Source organism: Sebastes umbrosus, chromosome 14 (assembly GCF_015220745.1).
Source record: "Sebastes umbrosus isolate fSebUmb1 chromosome 14, fSebUmb1.pri, whole genome shotgun sequence".
Lineage (NCBI taxonomy): Eukaryota > Metazoa > Chordata > Actinopteri > Perciformes > Sebastidae > Sebastes > Sebastes umbrosus.
Window position 1 is genome coordinate 12634310 of NC_051282.1, and position 19837 is coordinate 12654146.

Below are 19837 nucleotides of genomic sequence, written 5' to 3' on the forward strand. Positions count from 1 at the left end.
AATGTTGTGTATATTAGTGAAGTGAAGCATAATATTGCATACTTTTTATAATTAATTGAAACCATTGACATTTATAACCTATATATTACATAATATTTTATATACAGTCTATGATTGAAAATCACTTCTTAATTTGCTTGCTCTTATATATATATAATTTTACACTTTTTATAATTAATTGAAACCATTGACATATATATATAACCTATGATAGCCTATATATTACATATTATTATTTTTATTTCATTTTATCTTTATATACAGTCTATGATTGAAAATCATTTCTTAATTTTCTTGCTCTAATATTTAGATATTATATATATATATATTATTTTACACTTTTAATAATTAATTGAAACCATTGACATATATATATATATATATATATATGACCTATGATAGCCTATATATTACATATTATTATTTTTATTTTATTTTATCTTTATATACAGTCTATGATTGAAAATCACTTCTTAATTTGCTTGCTCTTATATTTATATATTTTATATATATATATATATATAATTATTTTACACTTTTTATAATTAGTTGAAACCATTGACATATATATACAATATCTATATATTACACTTTTTATAATTAATTGAAACCATTGATATATATATATATATATATATATATATATATATGACCAATGATAGCCTATATATTACATATTATTATTTTTATTTTATTTTATCTTTATATACAGTCTATGATTGAAAAACACTTCTTAATTTGCTTGCTCTTATATTTATATATATATATATATTTATATATATATATATATATATTATTTTACACTTTTTATAATTAATTGAAACCATTGGCATATATATATATATACAATATATATATTACACTTTTTATAATGAATTGAAACAATTGACATATATATGACCTATGATAGCCTATATATTACGTATTATTATTTTTATTTTGTTTTATCTTTATATATAGTCTATGATTGAAACTCTTCTTAATTCGCTTGCTCGTAGAAACAGTAAAAGATGTTTTTTAAAACATTATAGTAACAGATTTGAAGTAGCCTAATCCCTGAGAACAAAAGAGTTCCCTCGTCTTTTATCTTTTTAAAATGTTGTTATTATCTACAATGTTTTTTTATTTATCATTTAGTATTTAATTTAATTTAATTATTTTATTGTATTTATTATAATATTGTATTTACACTATTTAATGAATATGAAAGCGAATGTATAATATTTATTGTTATAACGTAAATAGGCATAAATGAAATTATCTCTGAAAACATAAACCTACATACAGCACAGAGGCTACACTGACATCTCAAAACATTACAAATACCCACAGATTGGACATTTTAATAAAGTCAACAGAGTAATGTAACATTTCATTCAATTAGCAGCTAGCACACTGTTTTGGCTTGTTTTGACCTTTCCAGCCACCAATAAAGCACCAATTAAGAACCCAATTTTAATCTGAGAAATTGCCAAATAAACACAAATGTCAGCTCACGAAAGTGAAAAGGCAAGCTGTCTGTAGAATGAAGATCACCTTACAGAGAGATAATCTAAGCTATATCAAAAATGCTCATGCAGATCTAGTGATAATTTGATTGGTTATTAGCAGTTTTTTTTAACCAAAACCATTGAAATACAAAAAATGTTTCATTATCAGTAAATTTCTTACTAAGGTTAATTATTTCTACTCCAGTTACCATGTCTGAGTGAGCCACCTGCACTACTATGTCAATAACATATCCCACACAAGGTAAATAATATAAATACTGATTAGTAAAGTGAGTCATGTCTGTTTGTGTGATCACTGATGGGACAGGACAGTCTCTTCCCAAGTTTAAAGAGAGGATGTTTACTCGATACGGGAAGAGTTGAGGGGGCGAGGCTGTGGGAGACAAAACAGTACGACATCATGTCCCATATCAGAGCAGTCCAGAATAAACCTGACTGGACTGACATGGCTCACATATACTGTATGAGCTATGTGACGGCATCGACATAGGTCAAAGACATGAAGAACGCCCCCTGAAACAGAATAATATAACTCATTGATAATCATGTCAGCAGTTAAACATAAAGCTTTGACCTGATGTAGACACTGAGTATTGACCAGCCACAGATAGCGCTGTGTGTGTGGCATATGAGGAAACAACAGTAAGGTACAAAACATGATTGTGAGTCTAAAGACGCAATAGTCCATCCCATACCCCTTGTAATGTCCCTCTAAATTCCTGTTGTGGGACACCTAAAGGCTGTTTTATCAGTGTGAAAATACTTCCCCCAATGACTGGAAACACATAATTGTCACTCCACCACAAAGCCAGTTAGCATCCGACCAGTACTTTTAAAAGTTGCAGATAAACTCATTGAACAACTGACAATTTATCTTAACACAAGACAGTTTTGTTTACATCATATGCAGTTTGGCTTTAGAGCAAATTATTCCACAGAAACAGATACCTTATATCAAATAAAATCTAGGCTTGATAAAGGAGGAGTAGTTGGTGCTGTATTTTCACATTTTTTACTCATTTTTAAATTAAAGTTTTCATCTAAATCCCTGTGTTATTAGTATCTAATAGGATGCAGTGTGTTAAAGCTGATGATGCTGTAACATGAAATGAACAATGGGTATACCTCAAGGGTCAGGGTAAGGCCCCTGATTATTTAGCCTGTATATTAAAGGTACTCTATATGACATCCAGAGCATTAATATAGCAGCAAACATCTATTTGCTATGTAAAGATATAGAGGAATAATGTCTACCTGAGCAACGAATGGAGCTTCTCCGTGCTTTGTTGACATAGCCGGGCCGGCCTTGCACACCTTATAGTTCATGTTCGTGTATGTGAGCCGGCTCAACCGTCACAAGGCAAAAGAAATGCTCCCAATCTCGCATTTAGCACCTTTAATGATCTTCGCCAACAGTGTCACAGGTAAGAATGGCAAATGTATGCTGATGACACTGTTGTATACACATGAAAAAACAGCTGTAAGGCTAACTACTGTTATGCTATTACATGGTGGCTCAGTTTGAGTATTGGCAAGACAAAAAAGTATGTTTTTCTTCAAAACCAATATGCGACCCTATAACGTTTTCATCAAGCACAAAAAGAGTGATGCAGTTAAGTTAAGTTAAGTTAAGTTAAGTTAAGTTAAGTATCTTTTCGTAATCATGGATCCAAGTCGTAATTTTATATGTTAAATTAAATATTTCCAAAATAATTGCAAAGCCATTGAATACAACATGGTGAATTATAGTCAAATTGGGATCATTCAAATCTGGAAAAAAAAGCCAATTCAATCATTATTGCAGGATTCTACTTTGTTTTTTTTCTTCATGTCATTCCCCATCTCTCTCTCTCTTTTCATTTCCTATAATAATAAAGGCATAAATTAACTCCCAAAATTATGAAAAAATAAATAGATAAAACTGTCTGAGGGGAAACATTTTAAGAGTATCTTCTTGTAAGAGTGGGTGGATTCTGAGAATATAAACTACAAAATCTGGAAACTCCTCTATGAGCAACTTTGATCAAATATTATTGGTTGCACCATTGGTCAAGCTGTGGTCTGGTGAGTAGTGTGTGCCTCCCAGAAGGGAGTGGTCTCTCCCCAACAAAACACAGTCTGAGCAAAGGTCAGTGATGGTCCGGCTGGCTGGTTTTGTTTATCAGGTGATCAGTGATGTCGTATCCTCACACTTTGGAAGATCACATGTCTTAAACATCAGGTGAAAGTTAAAGGAACCTACTGAGAAATGTCATAGAATGAATTGGTACAAAATGGGACAACCTTGCCATATTTATTCAACACCAAAATTTAAACAAAGTAGAAACACTAAATTAGCTTTTATTGTATAACTGTTTATGAATGAAGTTGAGTCATGTGTGTAAAAGTAACTGTATTCAGTTAATTGGATGTTACAGCTTTCTTTCAAACTGAAAAAAAACACATGTAGTGGATTTTATTAAATTCATCTGTGGGAGGAAACTGGAATGATCCAGCCTGCCATACATGACCTTCGAGGTTTAATTAATGATTAATGATGCAGAGGGATTCAGATGAAACTTTTCTTTGAAAAACAGATGTTTTCTGCAGTTTGCGCAAACAAAAACAAATTGTACCACAGGAGTAAATGCTTTCACAATGAGTGTTGAAATTCAGTGACGAATCAGGAAAGGCTCGATGATGTCATGGATATAGCTGTATTAATAATCATATTTTCCTCAGAGGGAGATCTGAGAGTTGACATGAACTGTTTGTTTTCTTATCTACATGTTTACCCACATGGTTTACCCACATGTATAGATGTGTCGCTGCATCTTTTACCTGAATTGTGTTATCACCTCAACACTTCCACTCTTCCTCAGCCTTGAACTTTGCACGTGACATGCCCCCGGCTGGGTCACAAAGCTGTTTGTTTTCCCTCTCTTCTCGGATAGCAGTGGTTGTGGCTTACTCTTAAAGCTATCACAAAACATGGATTTCAATGAAAAAAGATGGTTTATTAAAGCTATGGCCACAAGGTTGTAAACACAAACTCATGACCATGTCTACCAAGCTGTGCCTGGAGTTATGTACAAATCAGTTCAATATACTATACTGTTTTATTATTATAAAAAGCACCTGACAAGTTACTGTTATGATCAACATGTAAACACAAAAGTCATATTACCAAATTATGAGGGCTATTTATTAATGTATTCAGACTATATTCAGAATGTATAAACTTTGTAAAAGACTTTCCAGTTCCATGGGTTGATATATCTTTTATTTTTATGTGCAAATAAATAATAGGCTAATAGAGAGAGACTTTCTCAGACTCAGTGTTGTTACTTTTCCTTTCTGTGGTCCCACGGTGTTCAAGAATTTCTAAGAAACTGTGTGGGTTTTGTCTTTCACTGTGCCGGCCTGACTTTCTAGGAAGAAGGTCTCGTTTTCCATAGAAGAAGTGAAGAAACACACCCGGCCCCCCTTAAAGAAAAGAGAGAGAAAAAAGCCCCAACCCTCTCTTCACGTTTTCTGCCATGTCTACATACCAAAGCTGTTGGATGAAAACAGTGGAACATGCTGACGTACATTTCATCTGCTACATACCTTATGCAGCATTTCAACCCCCCATGATAACAACACAGAGAGGGAAAGTAAGGCTTTGCACCAAGTAGTAATAAAGGAAATAAGTGCCAATAAAATCCAGTTAGTTCTGGAAAGACATTTCTGGACAATGTCAAATAAATCACAACCATGTCTCACATTGCACAATCCCACCCAGTGTAATTGTACCCTAGAGAGTAGGCTACTGCTGCACATGTCAGGTTATGTGGAAGCTCAACTGGTTAACTTGATTAAACTCAACCAACACAACAAAAATATAGCAATTGTGATTTGATTTAAAATGTATACACCTTTTTGCGTTGAGGAGGAAAATACACAGCCAAATAGGACAACAAATCAGTGGGATGCTTATCTTTAGTAAAATAATTTACAGTCAAAATAGTTGGCTAAAAGTAATTATTAACAGCTGAAATAATTGATAGAGTTGAAATAGTTAGCTAAGTAATTGTTAAACAAATAAATAATTGAAATAGATACCTAAAAGTAATGAATAAATGGTTCAAACATCCAGCTTCTGCCACTCTATGTAAATGAAAACTTGGCCAAAGCACACTAAATACTTCCAATATCTATTCGTACTACTGTATTTGGTGTTGACTTGAAGGGAGATGATCGAGGAAAACATTGGAAGATCAACACAAGGACAGTTAGTTTAGTAACTAAGCCAACTGATGTGACTGCTAAGATGTTATATGCATTAAAGTAATTCCAGAAATGAGTCTTCAAAAACTGAACCCAGACAGTAGTGATTCTATAATAAATAGAAGCATTTATTTATGTACAGAAAATGTTTAAAGTTTACAACAAAGTCTAAAACACTGACATTATTTCCAAAAAAACAGTAAAGAAAACATATTTACATTTATGAACATTATATTTACACGCTTAATCTGCACTGTTAGTCAGTGATTGTAAAATGACATTATGTACAGCTTCACTAGCACTTATGAATGTTTTCTACCTAAAAGCCTCACAATGGTCATTAACCCACATCACAATAACGTCTTTGTTAGGTGTAACCTCACCTGCATGTAACACTCAACCAATTCACTGTAAACAGGAAGACGCATTGTTTTTATACATATCCACTGAGTTCAATAGCACCAACATGAACATGTGACTGTAATATGTCATTAAGAAGGCACACATTTGTCGGCAATTCAAATGAAGGAGCTCAAATAGCTGGTGAGAAGTGTGTTTTTAAAAACCATGATGGGGCACGTGGCTTCGTTTGTGAGGAATGCTGGAGGCAAGTTGAAGTTCTGGTCCTGAGGGAGGATGTAAATATACACGTGCGGGGGTACAGAGCATTAGACGCGGCCCCACTGGTCACACGTGGTTGCATCAAAGCCTTTCTGTCTTTGAGGAATGCACTGGTCCTCCCCCAGAGGGGTATAGGGAGGGAAAATTTAAAGATGTCCTTCCAATGCACAGACAGCCGATCACAAATCAGGAGAATGGAGCTGAAAAACTGTCCGGAGAAACTCGGAAAACAAAAGACAGCTGCCGAAGAAACCTTGTGTTGTGACCATATGGTGGTGTGTGGAATCCGAAGGCTATCACGGAGCACAGTATAACTCAAGGCACGGACACAGTGTGCATTGTGTAGTCTTTGAGATTAACTACAGCGGTGTCTTTAGGTCACTTTGGGTGATATTTTTGTTCCACTACTGAGGCGATGACTGGTGTTACACACATACATCATTTAGACTTATTGAGGTCACACCGGTTAAACTGGCACGTGCATAATTCATATTAGTACAGTATTACATTCACCGACTGTATGCTGTACTTTAAATTCACTCGAGTTAGATGCGAAGATTGATTCCACGCTCATGTTGTGCGTTAAGTATGGCGCTGGAGCCAAAGGGTAGCTTAGTTTAGCATAAAGACTGGGAAACAGGGGAAACAGCTAGCCTGGCTCTGTCCAAAGGGAACAAAATCCACCTACTAGCCCCTCTAAAGCTCACTAAGTACTGGACACATTTCTTCGTTTGTTGTTCAAGTGTACACTTATTTGCTTTCTTGTCGAGACTTATACGAGATGAATGATACCACTCATGTATCTGTTTGTTTAATATGTAGATGAAGGTAACAAAATAAGCCAACCAGCGTCTCTAAAGCTCGCTGAAAAACATGTGATATCGTGTTTACCTATTCTGTACAAAAACCACCGATCAAAAAGTATAAAAACTAAAATTCTAACCAGGCCGGCTGTTTGCCCCTGCTTCCAGTCTTTCAGCTAATCTAAGCTAACCGGCTTCTCGTGGTAGCTACATCCATGATGGTAACCTTATGCTGCGTTCACACTACGAGCGACACGGCAACAGGCCGCAAGTCATTTTCAATGGAAGTCAGTGACATGAAGCTACAAACTGACGCCCGACGCTTGTCGCTTCGTGACGGGCGTGACACGCTACAAATAAAGTTGAGCTGGTCTCCCCAATGACGCAGTCAAGAGTCAACCAATCACGTGTTTTTGTTTCAACCTTGTTCCGTTCCGTCTAAAAATAAATGCCGTTAGCCAGTTCCCAGTGCTGTTTAACGTCATAACTACGTCAACGAGTTCTTGAGCGAAACTCCAATGGCGACTCGGCAACAATGCTTGCAACAATGCTGGCCACGCTTGGCTGTTTTGTTGCTTTTGTCGCTCAAATACAGCTTTATATTTACCATCCAAACATGAGTGGCCAAAAAAAGCAAATAAGCTTTGATAACGTTCCATGAACAGACGGAAAAAAGAAAAAAAAACAGTGATATTTACAAAACTCGTATGAATTCTACCTTACACACGTTAGAGGGAATTCCCAATTAAAAGTTGCATCAAAATAGCTCAGTTAAACTGGTGCGTGAAAGACAAGAAATGATGTGGCTTTAACAGTGACACAGTTCTCCAGTTGTATCATCGGCGTCACACTTAGGATAAAGAGTGAAAAAATGTTAGTTTGAGGAATCCATCGTCTGCTGTTTTGGTATGATTTGGTGAGGAATGGATTGTCAACGTGATGGTAAAAAAAAAAATGTGCAAACTGAAAATATGTTTCACCCTGGTTTTTCTACTGTAGAGCGCCTGCTGTCTGTGAGGATACAGTGGTTCTGATACTGGCTTTGACTTCCATCTTTGTGCTGCGTGAGGTAAAAAAATACAAAAGGACGTCCAAGGTAGCTTATTATCGAGGCTCTTCTTTCCACTCCGACATTTGTCAGTTTTCTGTGAAGGCTGGATTGTCTGCCTCCTCATCCAAGCTCACAACTTGTCTCTGACAGGACAGAAAATAAAAAAAGGATGTCAGAAATGACACATACTGTAGCCCGTGTGTGCTTATTACAACAAAATGTACTAAATACAAACAGGCTGAACTGTAGACTGTGAAACTAGACTCACTTTTGGGTAGGAGTAACCGTCAGGGCTGAGGCTCCTCCAAATGTGCACTTGCTCCTCAGTGGTTTTCTGATAGACGGGGTTGTCAAAGTGAATCGTGTTGGTGTTCTTCAGCCTGTAGTTCCTCCATAGCAGCACGGCGCCAATAGCCACCAGGCAAACGATCGCTACATGAGGCAGACATAGGGAGAGATGACACATGAGGCTTGTTGTTATTTCAAATTATTTGTATTTGCTGTGAAGATGCCACCTTTGCTGCCAAAGCTACTCACCCAGAGGTAATGCAGTATACAGAGCTACCGGGGTGTTGGAGGCGGTGGGTATAGCTGCAGCAAATTCATGTCGAAAATCTGAAGGAAAGGTAGACACAAGACAATAAGTTAATGATACAGGGAGCTGACCTGCATTATATACATTGTATGTCAGAGCTGAGGACAATGCACTCAAAACAAACTTTGTAAAATGGTCAACAGGAAGGTAAAGTGTCTACACATTTTTTACCTTAACAGAACCTTTTTCACAGCAGTCATTTTAACTTGTCGTAGATTTGAAAGCAGGTGAAATTGATTAACGATGTCTTTCAGCATAATAATCTTTCAGCATATTGTAATTCAAGTGCTCTGAGAGAAAACTAGACTTCTGCACCGCCTCATGGCTCTGTTTTCAGGCTTTAAAACATCTAGCCTGTGACGGGAGATTTGGCCAATCACAGGTCATTTCAGAGAGAGAGCGTTCTTATTGGCTGGTTATTCAACGGAGGCAGCTGTCAATCACCTGCAAACTCTGATCAAACAGTCAAACTAGGCAGTGCTGATAAAACATGAATTAATATTCTGTTACTGTAATGCCTATTTCAAGCTAGTGGGCGGTGCTTGGTATTTCCTCAACTGATCTCAACATGGCGGCCCGATCACAAACTTTCTCATTTTACAGCTAAACAGTACATTACAAGATGTTTCTGAACTCATTTTATGCTTGAAATAGGCATTACAGTAACAGAATATTGATTCATATTTGATCAGCGCTGCCTAGTTTGACCGTTTCATTGGAGTTTGCGAGTGATTGAACGCTGCTCAGAGACGGCAAGGCTCCAGATCAGCTCTGATTGGTTGTTTTCCTCTGGTCTGTGAAATCTTGCAGATGCCATTAGGAGCACTGGAGGACACAGAGGCACCTGATTTTTTTTTCCAGATTACCTGTCTCATGCACTTCTGTCAGAATATAGTGACCGTTTTATAAAAATACCTTTTTTTTAAATCATATTTGCTCCACCCTGCCTACTGCAGCTTTAAGTGTTCCAGTAAGCTATTCCAGTAAGACAGCATGCACAATACCAGGGCCTCCCCGAAGCAAGTAATGTTATTGTGCTTTTCCTACTATGACATGTCAAAACATCTGCCGTGAAAAAGGTCTATTATCTAAAATACACAAAACCACCATTATGGTACTTGCCTGGAGAGGTGACCGGAGCCCCTGTGGTGGTCTGGGGAATTTTAGGGTTTACCGGCGTGGTTGACGGGGCCTTTGGTTCAGGTGTGGTGGTCCTCAGAGGAGGCTTGGTGCTGCGTGGCAGTGGTCTAGCCGTAGTGCTGGTGATTACGATGCGTGCTGTGGTGGTATGCGCCAGGGGCTTAGGTGTGGTGTGGACCGGGGGTTTAGGTGTGGTGCTGGCTTCCGCTGGTGGCTGACGAGGGGGGTCGGTAGCTGGAACTTGAGGCGGCACGGGAGCTGCAGTTGTTGGCACAGCTGGTGAAGAACAAAAACAGAATGAGGAGGAGGAGTGAGAGGCTTGAACTAATGAAAATATTCTATTTAGAAGACATAAATTAGGATTTTGTCATTTTCTTCTCGATATTATACAACAGTATATTTGCTCTTTGATGATTTACATACCGGATACACATGTCCTCATATCCCTGGCTAACATCATGTTATCTGGACAGACGCAGGTGTATTTGGGGGGATGTCTGCCCACTTGAGGAGCTGCTAGGCACAAGAACTCACAGGCGGATACCTGGCACCAATCCGTCCCTGCAATGGAAAAGAGGATGAAATGTTACTTTAGTTTAAGTGCTTTAAATGTTTTGAAGCCATTATCAACGTTAAAGCAGTAGTTAGACGTTTTGGGAAACACACTTATTCAGTTTTTGCAAAGAGTTACAAATCTCCCTTTAAGGTACATTTTGAACATGCGATTTTGATCATGTGATTAAACATGGTTAAATATTTTAATCGATTGACAACACTTCTGGGTTAGAGAGGCCTAAGCATGCAATACTAGGGTGAGTTCTGGTGTTGTAATTAAGTGATACGGGTTTAGACGTTATTAAGCAAACAAATGAATAATACCAGTGAATGCATGTACCAAAAATTAATCTTATTCCAGGTGTTACACACTATTGTTATGCAGCAGTGGTCCAGGAGGAACCTCCATCAAATTGGCAGTGAATGACAAATGTTTTTCCAATATTCAATATTTAATAAAAAGGTCAATAATGATCTGATATGCAAACTGAAAACCAGTTAACATTGGTCTGATTTGGATGGGAGCTCATTTCTGAAGAGTATGTGGCAGTGGTGTCTCTTACCAGCAGGTTGTTTGAGGTTATGGTAGAGAATAATGTCTTCTGGTGACGAGAGGTGCTCTGCCACTGGTGTGATGTCATCACCCGTCAGCCTGTTTGCACTGAGGATGGCATTGTTACTGACGTCTGTCCAGAACACTCTTTCCTATAGAAGCACAAAAACACAACCAAGCTTGAGCATTTAAAGCAGCAGTAGGCGAGACTGCAGCAAATATGATAAAAAAAAAGTTATTTTTATAAAACGGTCACTATATCCTGACAGTAGTGCATGAGACAGGTAATCAGGAAAAAATCATGTGCCTCTGTGTCCTCCGGTGCTCCTAATGGCATCTGCAAGATTTCACAGACCGCAGGAAAAAAAACAATCACAGCCGAGCTGGAGCCTTGCCGTCTCTGAGCAGCTGTCAATCACTCGAGAGCACCGATCAAAAACTAGGCAGCGCTGATCAAATATGAATCAATATTCTGTTACTGATGAGAAAGTTTGTGAACCAGCAGCCATGTTGAGATCAGTTGAGGAAATACCATTTTACAGCTAAACCGTACACTACAAGATGTTTCTGAAAACATTTTACGCAAGAAATAAGCATTACAGTAACAGAATATTGATTCATATTTGATCAGCGCTGCCTAGTTTGACTGTTTGATCGGAGTTCGCGAGTGATTGACAGCTGCCTCATAAACAGCCAATAGGAACGCTCTCTCTCTGAAATTACCTTTGATTGGCCAAGGTTGAGGTAGATTTTTTAAAGCCTAAAAACAGAGCCATGAGGAGGTTCAGAAGTCTAGTTATCTCTCAGAACACTTGAATTACAATATGCTATATAAGGTTATTATGGAGTTTTTGCCCAATGATGCCAAAATATTCAGTCTACGTCCACTTTAAGAGACTGGGGACAGAGTGGTAGTAGTGAGGAATGCTACTGTTTACACATGTAGCGAGGAGGCATGTGGTATTTGACACTCGGCTCTGGGTTTATGTGTAACGGAGTTTATCAGGTGGTAAACACCTACCTCAAACACAGTGAGGCCCAGTGGGTGGGCCAGCGAGTGCTCGTCAATGATGAGGGTGCGTCGACCACCGCCCTGCACGTCGATACTGGAGAGGGTGTGCAGCTTAGAGTCCACCCAGTAGAGCCGCTGGTTCAACAGGTCTGGGGAGGAAGCAGACGGGTGGGGGTTAGGGGTCAACAGATCAGACCACTGCGCATGAATAGATTAAAAAACAACTTTAACCAAGAGAGACGTGAATGCTAGAGTTTACCGAGCGTAATTCCATTAGGCCACTCAATGTTGTCAGTGACCAGGGCGGTGCGGTCTACTCCGTTAAGACCTCCCTTCTCAATCTTAGAGGGATTCCCCCAGTCAGTCCAGTAAATGAAGCTGGGAGGACATAGTTATGTTGTAAATAAAACATTGTAAATCAAAATACTGAAATCAAATGAAGAAAACAGAGAGTCTAAGAATGATTTAGGCATTATTTGTGCTATTAGACTTACTTGCTGTGGGGGTCGACCACAATAGCGCGAGGTTTAGACAAGTCCTGCTGGAAGAGAGTTTTGCGGCGGCCACCATCAGCGGTCACTACGGAGACGGTGCCGCGGACGCTGTCAGTCCAGTACAGGTTGCCGTGGATCCAGTCAAAAGCGATGCCTTCAGGAGCATCGATGTCGCTACCGACGACCACGCTGTGATGAGTGGCGTCTTCGGCCGAGTCCATCTGAGTCCTGGATTGAAAGCGAAGAGCCGGCGTAAAGCGGTAGTAAAGGAAACAAAAAAAAACGTTCTTTCTGATTTCATTCTCGCTCACCTGTAGATCTTCTTTTGGGAAATGTCCGACCAGTAGATCTCTTTGTCGGCCATGTTCATGTCGAGGGCCACGACGTTCTTCAGACGGGGGATCACTCTGGTGTACTCGCTTTTGTCCAAAGTCATCTTTCTGATTTCATGACGGTTGGTGAAAAACAGGTAGGCTATCGTACCTACAAGATCAGAATGGGCAAGAGATTTTTTTATAAAATAAATGAAATAAATGAAAATGCTTATAATTATTCTATTATGTTCTATTATTTTTCTTTATATTTCCATACGTAACATTTGAGAAGGCTATTCATCATCTTCGAACATCTAACTGTTCCATATTAGTGCAGCAGACACTCTGGAAAGGACACAGAGAGCTGATATTTACCGATGGCCTTGCAGGCTTTGGTTGCTGGGTCAACTTGGTAACCCTCCTCACACTGGCATTTGTAACCGCCCATCTGGTTGACGCAGATCTGGCTACAGGTGTCCGGGTTGGCACACTCGTCGATATCTGATTCAATGAAGAGGCGGGTAGAGGGGGGAATGAAATGAAATATGACGAAACAGGATGGTGAGTCATCGTGTCCGTAAGAATTACGGGATCTCTCTTAATCTGGCAGCAGATCAGATGATGGGGACATGGAAAAGGTTGCGTCAGAGTAAACAGATTGCAACATCGTGTGATAATCTGTTCCCAAATGAGAATGTAACTGTGTGGGAGCGTGTTACCTTCACAGCGCTTTGTGTCAACCAGGCGATATCCGGCAGGACACAGGCACTCGAAGCTGATCTTCAGGTCTTTGCAAATGTGAGAGCATCCGGCGTTGTTGTACAGGCACTCGTTGGAGCCTGCATCGGGGGGGGAAGAAGGAAAGGATTTACTATCTTTCTTTTCTGAGGGTGTGCAGTAACTAGCATTCTCAAGCTGCAGACACCCTCATTAAATACAAAGTAGTAATTAAGCAGACAGTTATGGATGAGAGGCCTCGGTACTCACCACATTCCCTAAGAGGCTCATCTGACCAATCCCTGCAATCACGCTGCCTGTCACACACCTTCTCCATGCTTATGCATTCTCCACTGCGACACTTGAACCTGGTCGGGGCCTCGCAGTGGGTTGCTGTGAAATGAAAGATTCAATTATAGACACACACCGGAGATTTTGCATTTGGCTGCTTTATCAACCAGGATAGGAAGGTGAGGGGAGGTACCATTGACGCAGCCGGTTTCATCACTCAGGTCCCTGCAGTCGTACTGATGGTTGCACTGGCGACTGCCGTGGATGCAAGTGCCATCGCCGCATTCGAACTCGTCGGGACGGCAGGTGGAACGTGCTGGAGGGATGCAACAGGTGGAAATTTGACTTACAAGAGATGATGACTAATGAAAGAGGGATCAAGAGAGGCATTTTGTAATCATACTTACCACAGTTAGCTTCGTCCGATCGATCGAGGCAGTCGGCTCCTCCGTCGCACTTCCAGTTGCCATGGATGCACTCCCCGCTGCCGCAGCGGAACTCCAGCGACGAGCACTGGTGAGAGGAAGCAGAGTCGGGCGCCTTCGTGCCGCAGTTCTGGGGCCACTCGTCGGAGCCGTCGGGGCAGTCGGCGTCGCCGTCGCAGGCCCACAGGCGGGGGACACAGATGGTGTTGTTGCACCGGAAGGATGCGGCGCTGCAGGTGACGGCCGGGCAGGAGGCCTCGTCGCTGCCGTCGTTGCAGTCGGCCTCATCGTCGCACACGAAGGAGGATGACACGCACTGGCCGTTCCCGCATTGGAACTCTGTGCTGGTGCACTGCTTTGGCGCTGAGAGAGAGGAGACATATAGACAAAGACCAGCAGGGAGGAAGAGAATGAGATGTGGATTCTGAGAGCAATATAAGAAGATAAATCACACATGATTGAGGAAACAGTGAGACAGACGTGTGGCCCTCTTGAGGCCTGTAGTTAACTTACCACAGCCCTCTTCATCAGCTCCATTCTCACAGTCAGCTTTTCCATCACAGCGCCAGGTGCTCGATACACACTGGTTAAGGCGGTCCGCACAGCTGAACTCTGTCGGCCTACACGTTTTGGCCACTGGAAGTGAAATAGGCAGAAAAATGATAACTTGAGACTGTATAATCATCACGCTGAGGGATGATTGTGGGATTGACAGCAAAGCAAGAACAAGTCTATCCTTGTGTCAAGCTGAATCGTGATACTCACTGCAGGTAGCGGGAAGTTCGTCTGTGCCGTCCCCACAGTCGTCTGTGCCGTCACACACCCATCTGACCGTGATGCATTTCCCATTCCCACACTGGAACTGGTTGGTTCCACATGTTGTCAATGCGTCTGCAACAGAACAGATATAAACACACAGTTCAATTAAAAGGGCCATTGTTTTAGTTATCATCTATCAGGGGACCGATCCTGGAAGACTCCCCATAAACACAGACGTGGCTGCACACGAAAAGAAGTGAAGTCACATAGAATAATACTTCTGCAGAACGCTATTAAACAAGAGTCTACAGCCATGCCAGCAGCTCTGTAAGGCTGTACAACACCAAGTACAGCTGAGGCTAGCTAGTTGGTCATAAGCCAAACTATTGAACACATTTAAAGGTGATAAATTTGATATCCAGAGCATTAATATAGCAGCAAAAATTGCTATGTAAAGATATAAAAGAGTAATGTCTACCTGAAAAGAGAATGAAATGGTTGCAAAAAGAGACAGTACAACAGTCTATGAGAAAATGACCCTATGTGTCACTTGATTTATTGCATCAGTAAACATTGTAAACATGAGTTTATGGTCTTAATCGCTAGTTTCAAGTCTTCTTCAATACAGCATGATGTTCATTTAGTAAATAATGGTCCCATTTAGAGTCAAATAGACCATAAAGCAAGGGATGCTTTAGAGCGTGGATACCTTGTGATTGACACTTGCTACCACGGCGTTATCCGGTTTGGGAGAACTTTAACTGTTTCACAGTGTGATTTCAGTTCCTGAAAGTTAATTGAAAACTTTTTGGACACCTAAAATGTCGTATTCAGCGTTCAGTTGTACGGAGCTCCATCATCTTGTGTCAAAAACCAAGATGGTGACAGCCGAAATGCTGAAATCGGGGCTTCAAAACGGCAGTCCACAATCCAATTGGTGAGGTCACAGTGACTACGTCCACTTCTTACAGTCTATGGTCTGTACAACATTTCATGGCAATCCATCCAACAGTTGTTGAGATATTTCAGTCTGGACTGAAGAGGCGGACCAACTGACATATTAACATTTAAACATTTCTTTGGCCAGCACACATACAGTAGTTTTTTCTGTTTGTTTTTTTCCGAGCAGATAACACCGCCACATGTCACAAATCACAGGTAATCTGAAGAAAGTTCACTTTCACCATCAGTGATGTTGTTACTTGGGGGGACATTTTGGCATATCGCCCAGTTGGGTCTCATTACAGTATGGGAGGGGCGGCGCTGTCAAAGACGGTGATAAATGTGACGCTGACAAAAGAGCCTGGGAGGTATAGCCTATATACTCTGGCATGACACACGCATGACCAAACACACACATGCTTGCTGGTACTTGTTTAACTAGGGCAGATAAATAGTTAAAGTGCGAGTCAAACAGGGACACTTAACTGTAAGTGAACCTGCATTTATCAGCCTTTATCAGGGAGCTGCTGCTGATACGGCAAACTCATAATACACAATAGAAAATCTCATTTTCCATTTTTTTATGGTTCCTGCTGGCAGAAATACAGTCGCCCTCCCTCCAACCCCCATCTTTAATGGACCCGATGAAGCCGCTGAACCAGAAGGAGCAATTAGTGAGACAGCACTTCATGAAAAGGTAGTGGAGGCCATTCCTCCTTCTGGCCCCCGCGGGCTCCAAACCCTGGATGACCACCTGTTTCTGAAATAGGTCAGAGGGAGGTGTTTACCACCAGCAGCTATTTATCATAGCCTAATACTGTAAGCACAAGATTTGCTTTTTAATTCTAATTAAGTATTTATGTGTAAGTATTTACATTTTCATAGGTTTGTGCCCAATAAGAATGGATGGAAAACAAGAAAAAGCATAAATTATGCATTGCTATGAATGGCTGACAGCGCAATAAATCATAATAGGTTCTTGGTGAAGTCAAACATCTGGTGCCATCGGTCACAGTTGATGCTTTGGTTGAACAAGGAGAGGCTTTATTTCATCTAATGCAGGTTTTTGCCACTGTTGTAGTATTTTTTATGACTCCAAATGTCATTTCAGTAGCTGTAAAGTAAATCTACCGACTGTTTAGCCAATCATATCTTTATGACTCTATGTGAAAGGTGTTATATCCCTTAGCCATAAAGATAGTCATTAATTTCATGTTGACAAACCTGGTCTTATCAACGGGATATCCTCGTGGGTAATACAAAAAAAAAGAGTAGAAAACAAACACTCAAAACCTTAAGTTAGATTTCAATCTTCCCTTTTCCCTGAATGGTGGTATTTTTCACTATATAGATCAGTTCTCATTCCCTGAAACCAATAACACGTTACCCAAACCCAAGTTCACACTAGTTATTTACTCAGTAAGGTCAGTCCTTGGACGACAGCCTGGACCGAATTATTGATTTAGTACAAATGCATACCGGGGAAATTAAAAGAAATTTGCTCATGCTCAAGTTTGTGGCCCATTCTGTGATGTCTGGTTGTGTTTAAAGCAGGAGTAGGCAGGATATTTGTGGCATCATTGGGCAAAAATTCCACAATAACCTTTCAGCATATTGTAATTCAAGTGTTCTGAGAGAAAACTAGACTTCTACACCTCCTCATGGCTCTGTTTTCAGGCTTTAAAAATCTGTTCATTCAACGGAGGAAGCTGTCAATCACCTGCGAACTCTGATCAAACGGTCAAATTAGGCAGCGCTGATCAAATATGAATCAATATTCTGTTACTGTAATGATTATTTCTCACCTCAAATGTTTTCAGAAACATCTTGTAGTGTACTGTTTAGCTGTAAAATGAGAAAGTTTGCTCCGTCTGGTTGGCGGTGTTTGGTATTTCTTCAATTGATCTCAACGTGGTTGCCGGGTCACAAACTTTCTCATTTTACAGCTAAACAGTACACTACAAGATGTTTCTGAAAACATTTTATGCTTGAAATAGTCATTACAGTAACAGAATATTGATTCATATTTGATCATCATTCTAAAAGAATATCTCCCATCAGGAGGTCAGAAAGTTGACCCCAAACGAGAATAAAACCATTAAATAATAAGGGATCACTTTGAGATCATGAATTTTCCCTTGAATAAAGCCTCTCTGTACAAACCCGTGTGGGAGGCAACCATTTCACAACATGGTGGGGGACAGCCTCACAGCAAGGACACGTTTCAGTGCTACACATGTCTCTGTGACTGGTGTGGAAATGTGGACGGGTGACTACCAACCAGTTCCAACATGTTTCACCACACAAACCATTTCCCAGAACCAACAGGGAACAGGTCTAACGGTGACTTCATGTCAACCAAACCTCAAGGAATGCTGGCTGAGGACAATGTCTGTGTTTGTCTTGGGGAGGATGAGTTGGAGGGCTTCCCATTCATTTCAACAACATAGGGCGTTTCAGGTAAAACATGATGGGAGAGAGAGAGAGGCAGCCTCCTGCAAACTGGCTGGATGTTGCATCATGTAGAGAATAATGCTGGTGCTCATTATAGATTTTTCTATAGTGATTTAAATGCACATTGCGCCAATTCCCACATTATGAATGGCTTCCAAAAACCGTCTTTTCAGAAACCCCCGCTTGACATCTTTACAGTATTCACACTGCTCAAAGCTCATTGGCTGCAGGAACCTGCTGCTGAGCGCCACTCAATGAAAGGCACAAAACATGCTTCATTCAAAAAAGCCGGCAAGGATGAATTAAAAAAAAGATAAAATATACATCTTTAAAGTCATTAAAAAAATACATGAAGACTGGTGGATTTTGACTGATAAATTATGGGCGATATAAGGTCGAGTCTCAGTGAAACATTCATTGTGAGAGGGGAGAGATTTGACCTACATTCTGGGAATAATTGCGCCCTCCCCCCATCACCTTGCATCCGGTGCTGTCAGAGGAGTGGGCAATTTAAACCCACTCCTAAAAATCTTATTTATAATGTTATTTAAATATATATATTTATATCAAACAACATCAAGCTGAAGCACAGTCTGTTTTTACATTAGTTTAAGCAGATGTCATAAATAGAGCTAATTAATGAGTTAAAATGAAGAACTTACTTGTTTGGATGAGGGTGCAGAAGAGAAGCCACAATGAAGCCAGACGTGGCTGTGCCATGTTCTTCAGGCGCACTGGAAGATGCTACTCTGGAGTCTGTCTGATTAGAGGAGGTATTTAAAACACTGTCTGTAAATGGGACTGCTGTTGGACACCAGTTTAGTAAAGACTCTCTAGGTGGTATTGCCTCCTGCTGTATTAGAGAAGATGCTCCTGCTGGAGGGATGCTCCTCTCCTCACACTGTACTGTTTGACAACAACATCAGACCCATTTCAATGTGGTCCACCGGTGGGCGGGGCCCCAGAGGGGGCCCATAGGGGCCCGAGAAGGGGGAAGGCGGGCCCTGGAGTGGTGTGATTTCTGAGGCAAACAGCCACAACAATTGGGAGGCGGAGCTCTACGTGGAGATGGATTTACTATGGGTTTAACCCTTTCAGAGAGGCACTGGAGACGCGCGCACATGCACATAATACAGTAGGCTGGATACATTGAGTTTCATTCACAGAAAGTAACCTGCAATAAACAGGGGGCGTGGTTTCTCAGGGGCCCTACAACCTTGGAGGTCAACGGGGGGCATTCTTTTTTTATTATTTGTTTGTGCAAAAGAAAAACAGAAGTGACTTTACAGGTACAGCGATGATAGAAATGGGGAAAAGAAAAAAATATATAGCCTATATAGTAGTGCTGTCAA

General features: G+C 40.4%; 1 protein-coding gene across 1 annotated transcript; it reads right to left on the reverse strand.

Annotated features, from left to right (window-relative positions):
* Positions 1-5866: 5866 nt before the first annotated feature.
* Positions 5867-19403, reverse strand: ldlra (low density lipoprotein receptor a). The gene is made up of 18 exons (XM_037793002.1): positions 19148-19403; positions 15096-15221; positions 14844-14966; positions 14313-14693; positions 14099-14221; positions 13885-14007; positions 13617-13736; positions 13273-13398; positions 12895-13066; positions 12584-12811; positions 12349-12467; positions 12099-12238; positions 11088-11229; positions 10393-10530; positions 9952-10245; positions 8772-8849; positions 8503-8666; positions 5867-8377 (listed from the first exon to the last, which is right to left on the reverse strand). Exons 1-18 carry the CDS (start codon positions 19203-19205, stop codon positions 8321-8323), a joined length of 2712 nt encoding a protein of 903 aa, XP_037648930.1. The 5' UTR covers positions 19206-19403; the 3' UTR covers positions 5867-8320.
* Positions 19404-19837: the final 434 nt, after the last annotated feature.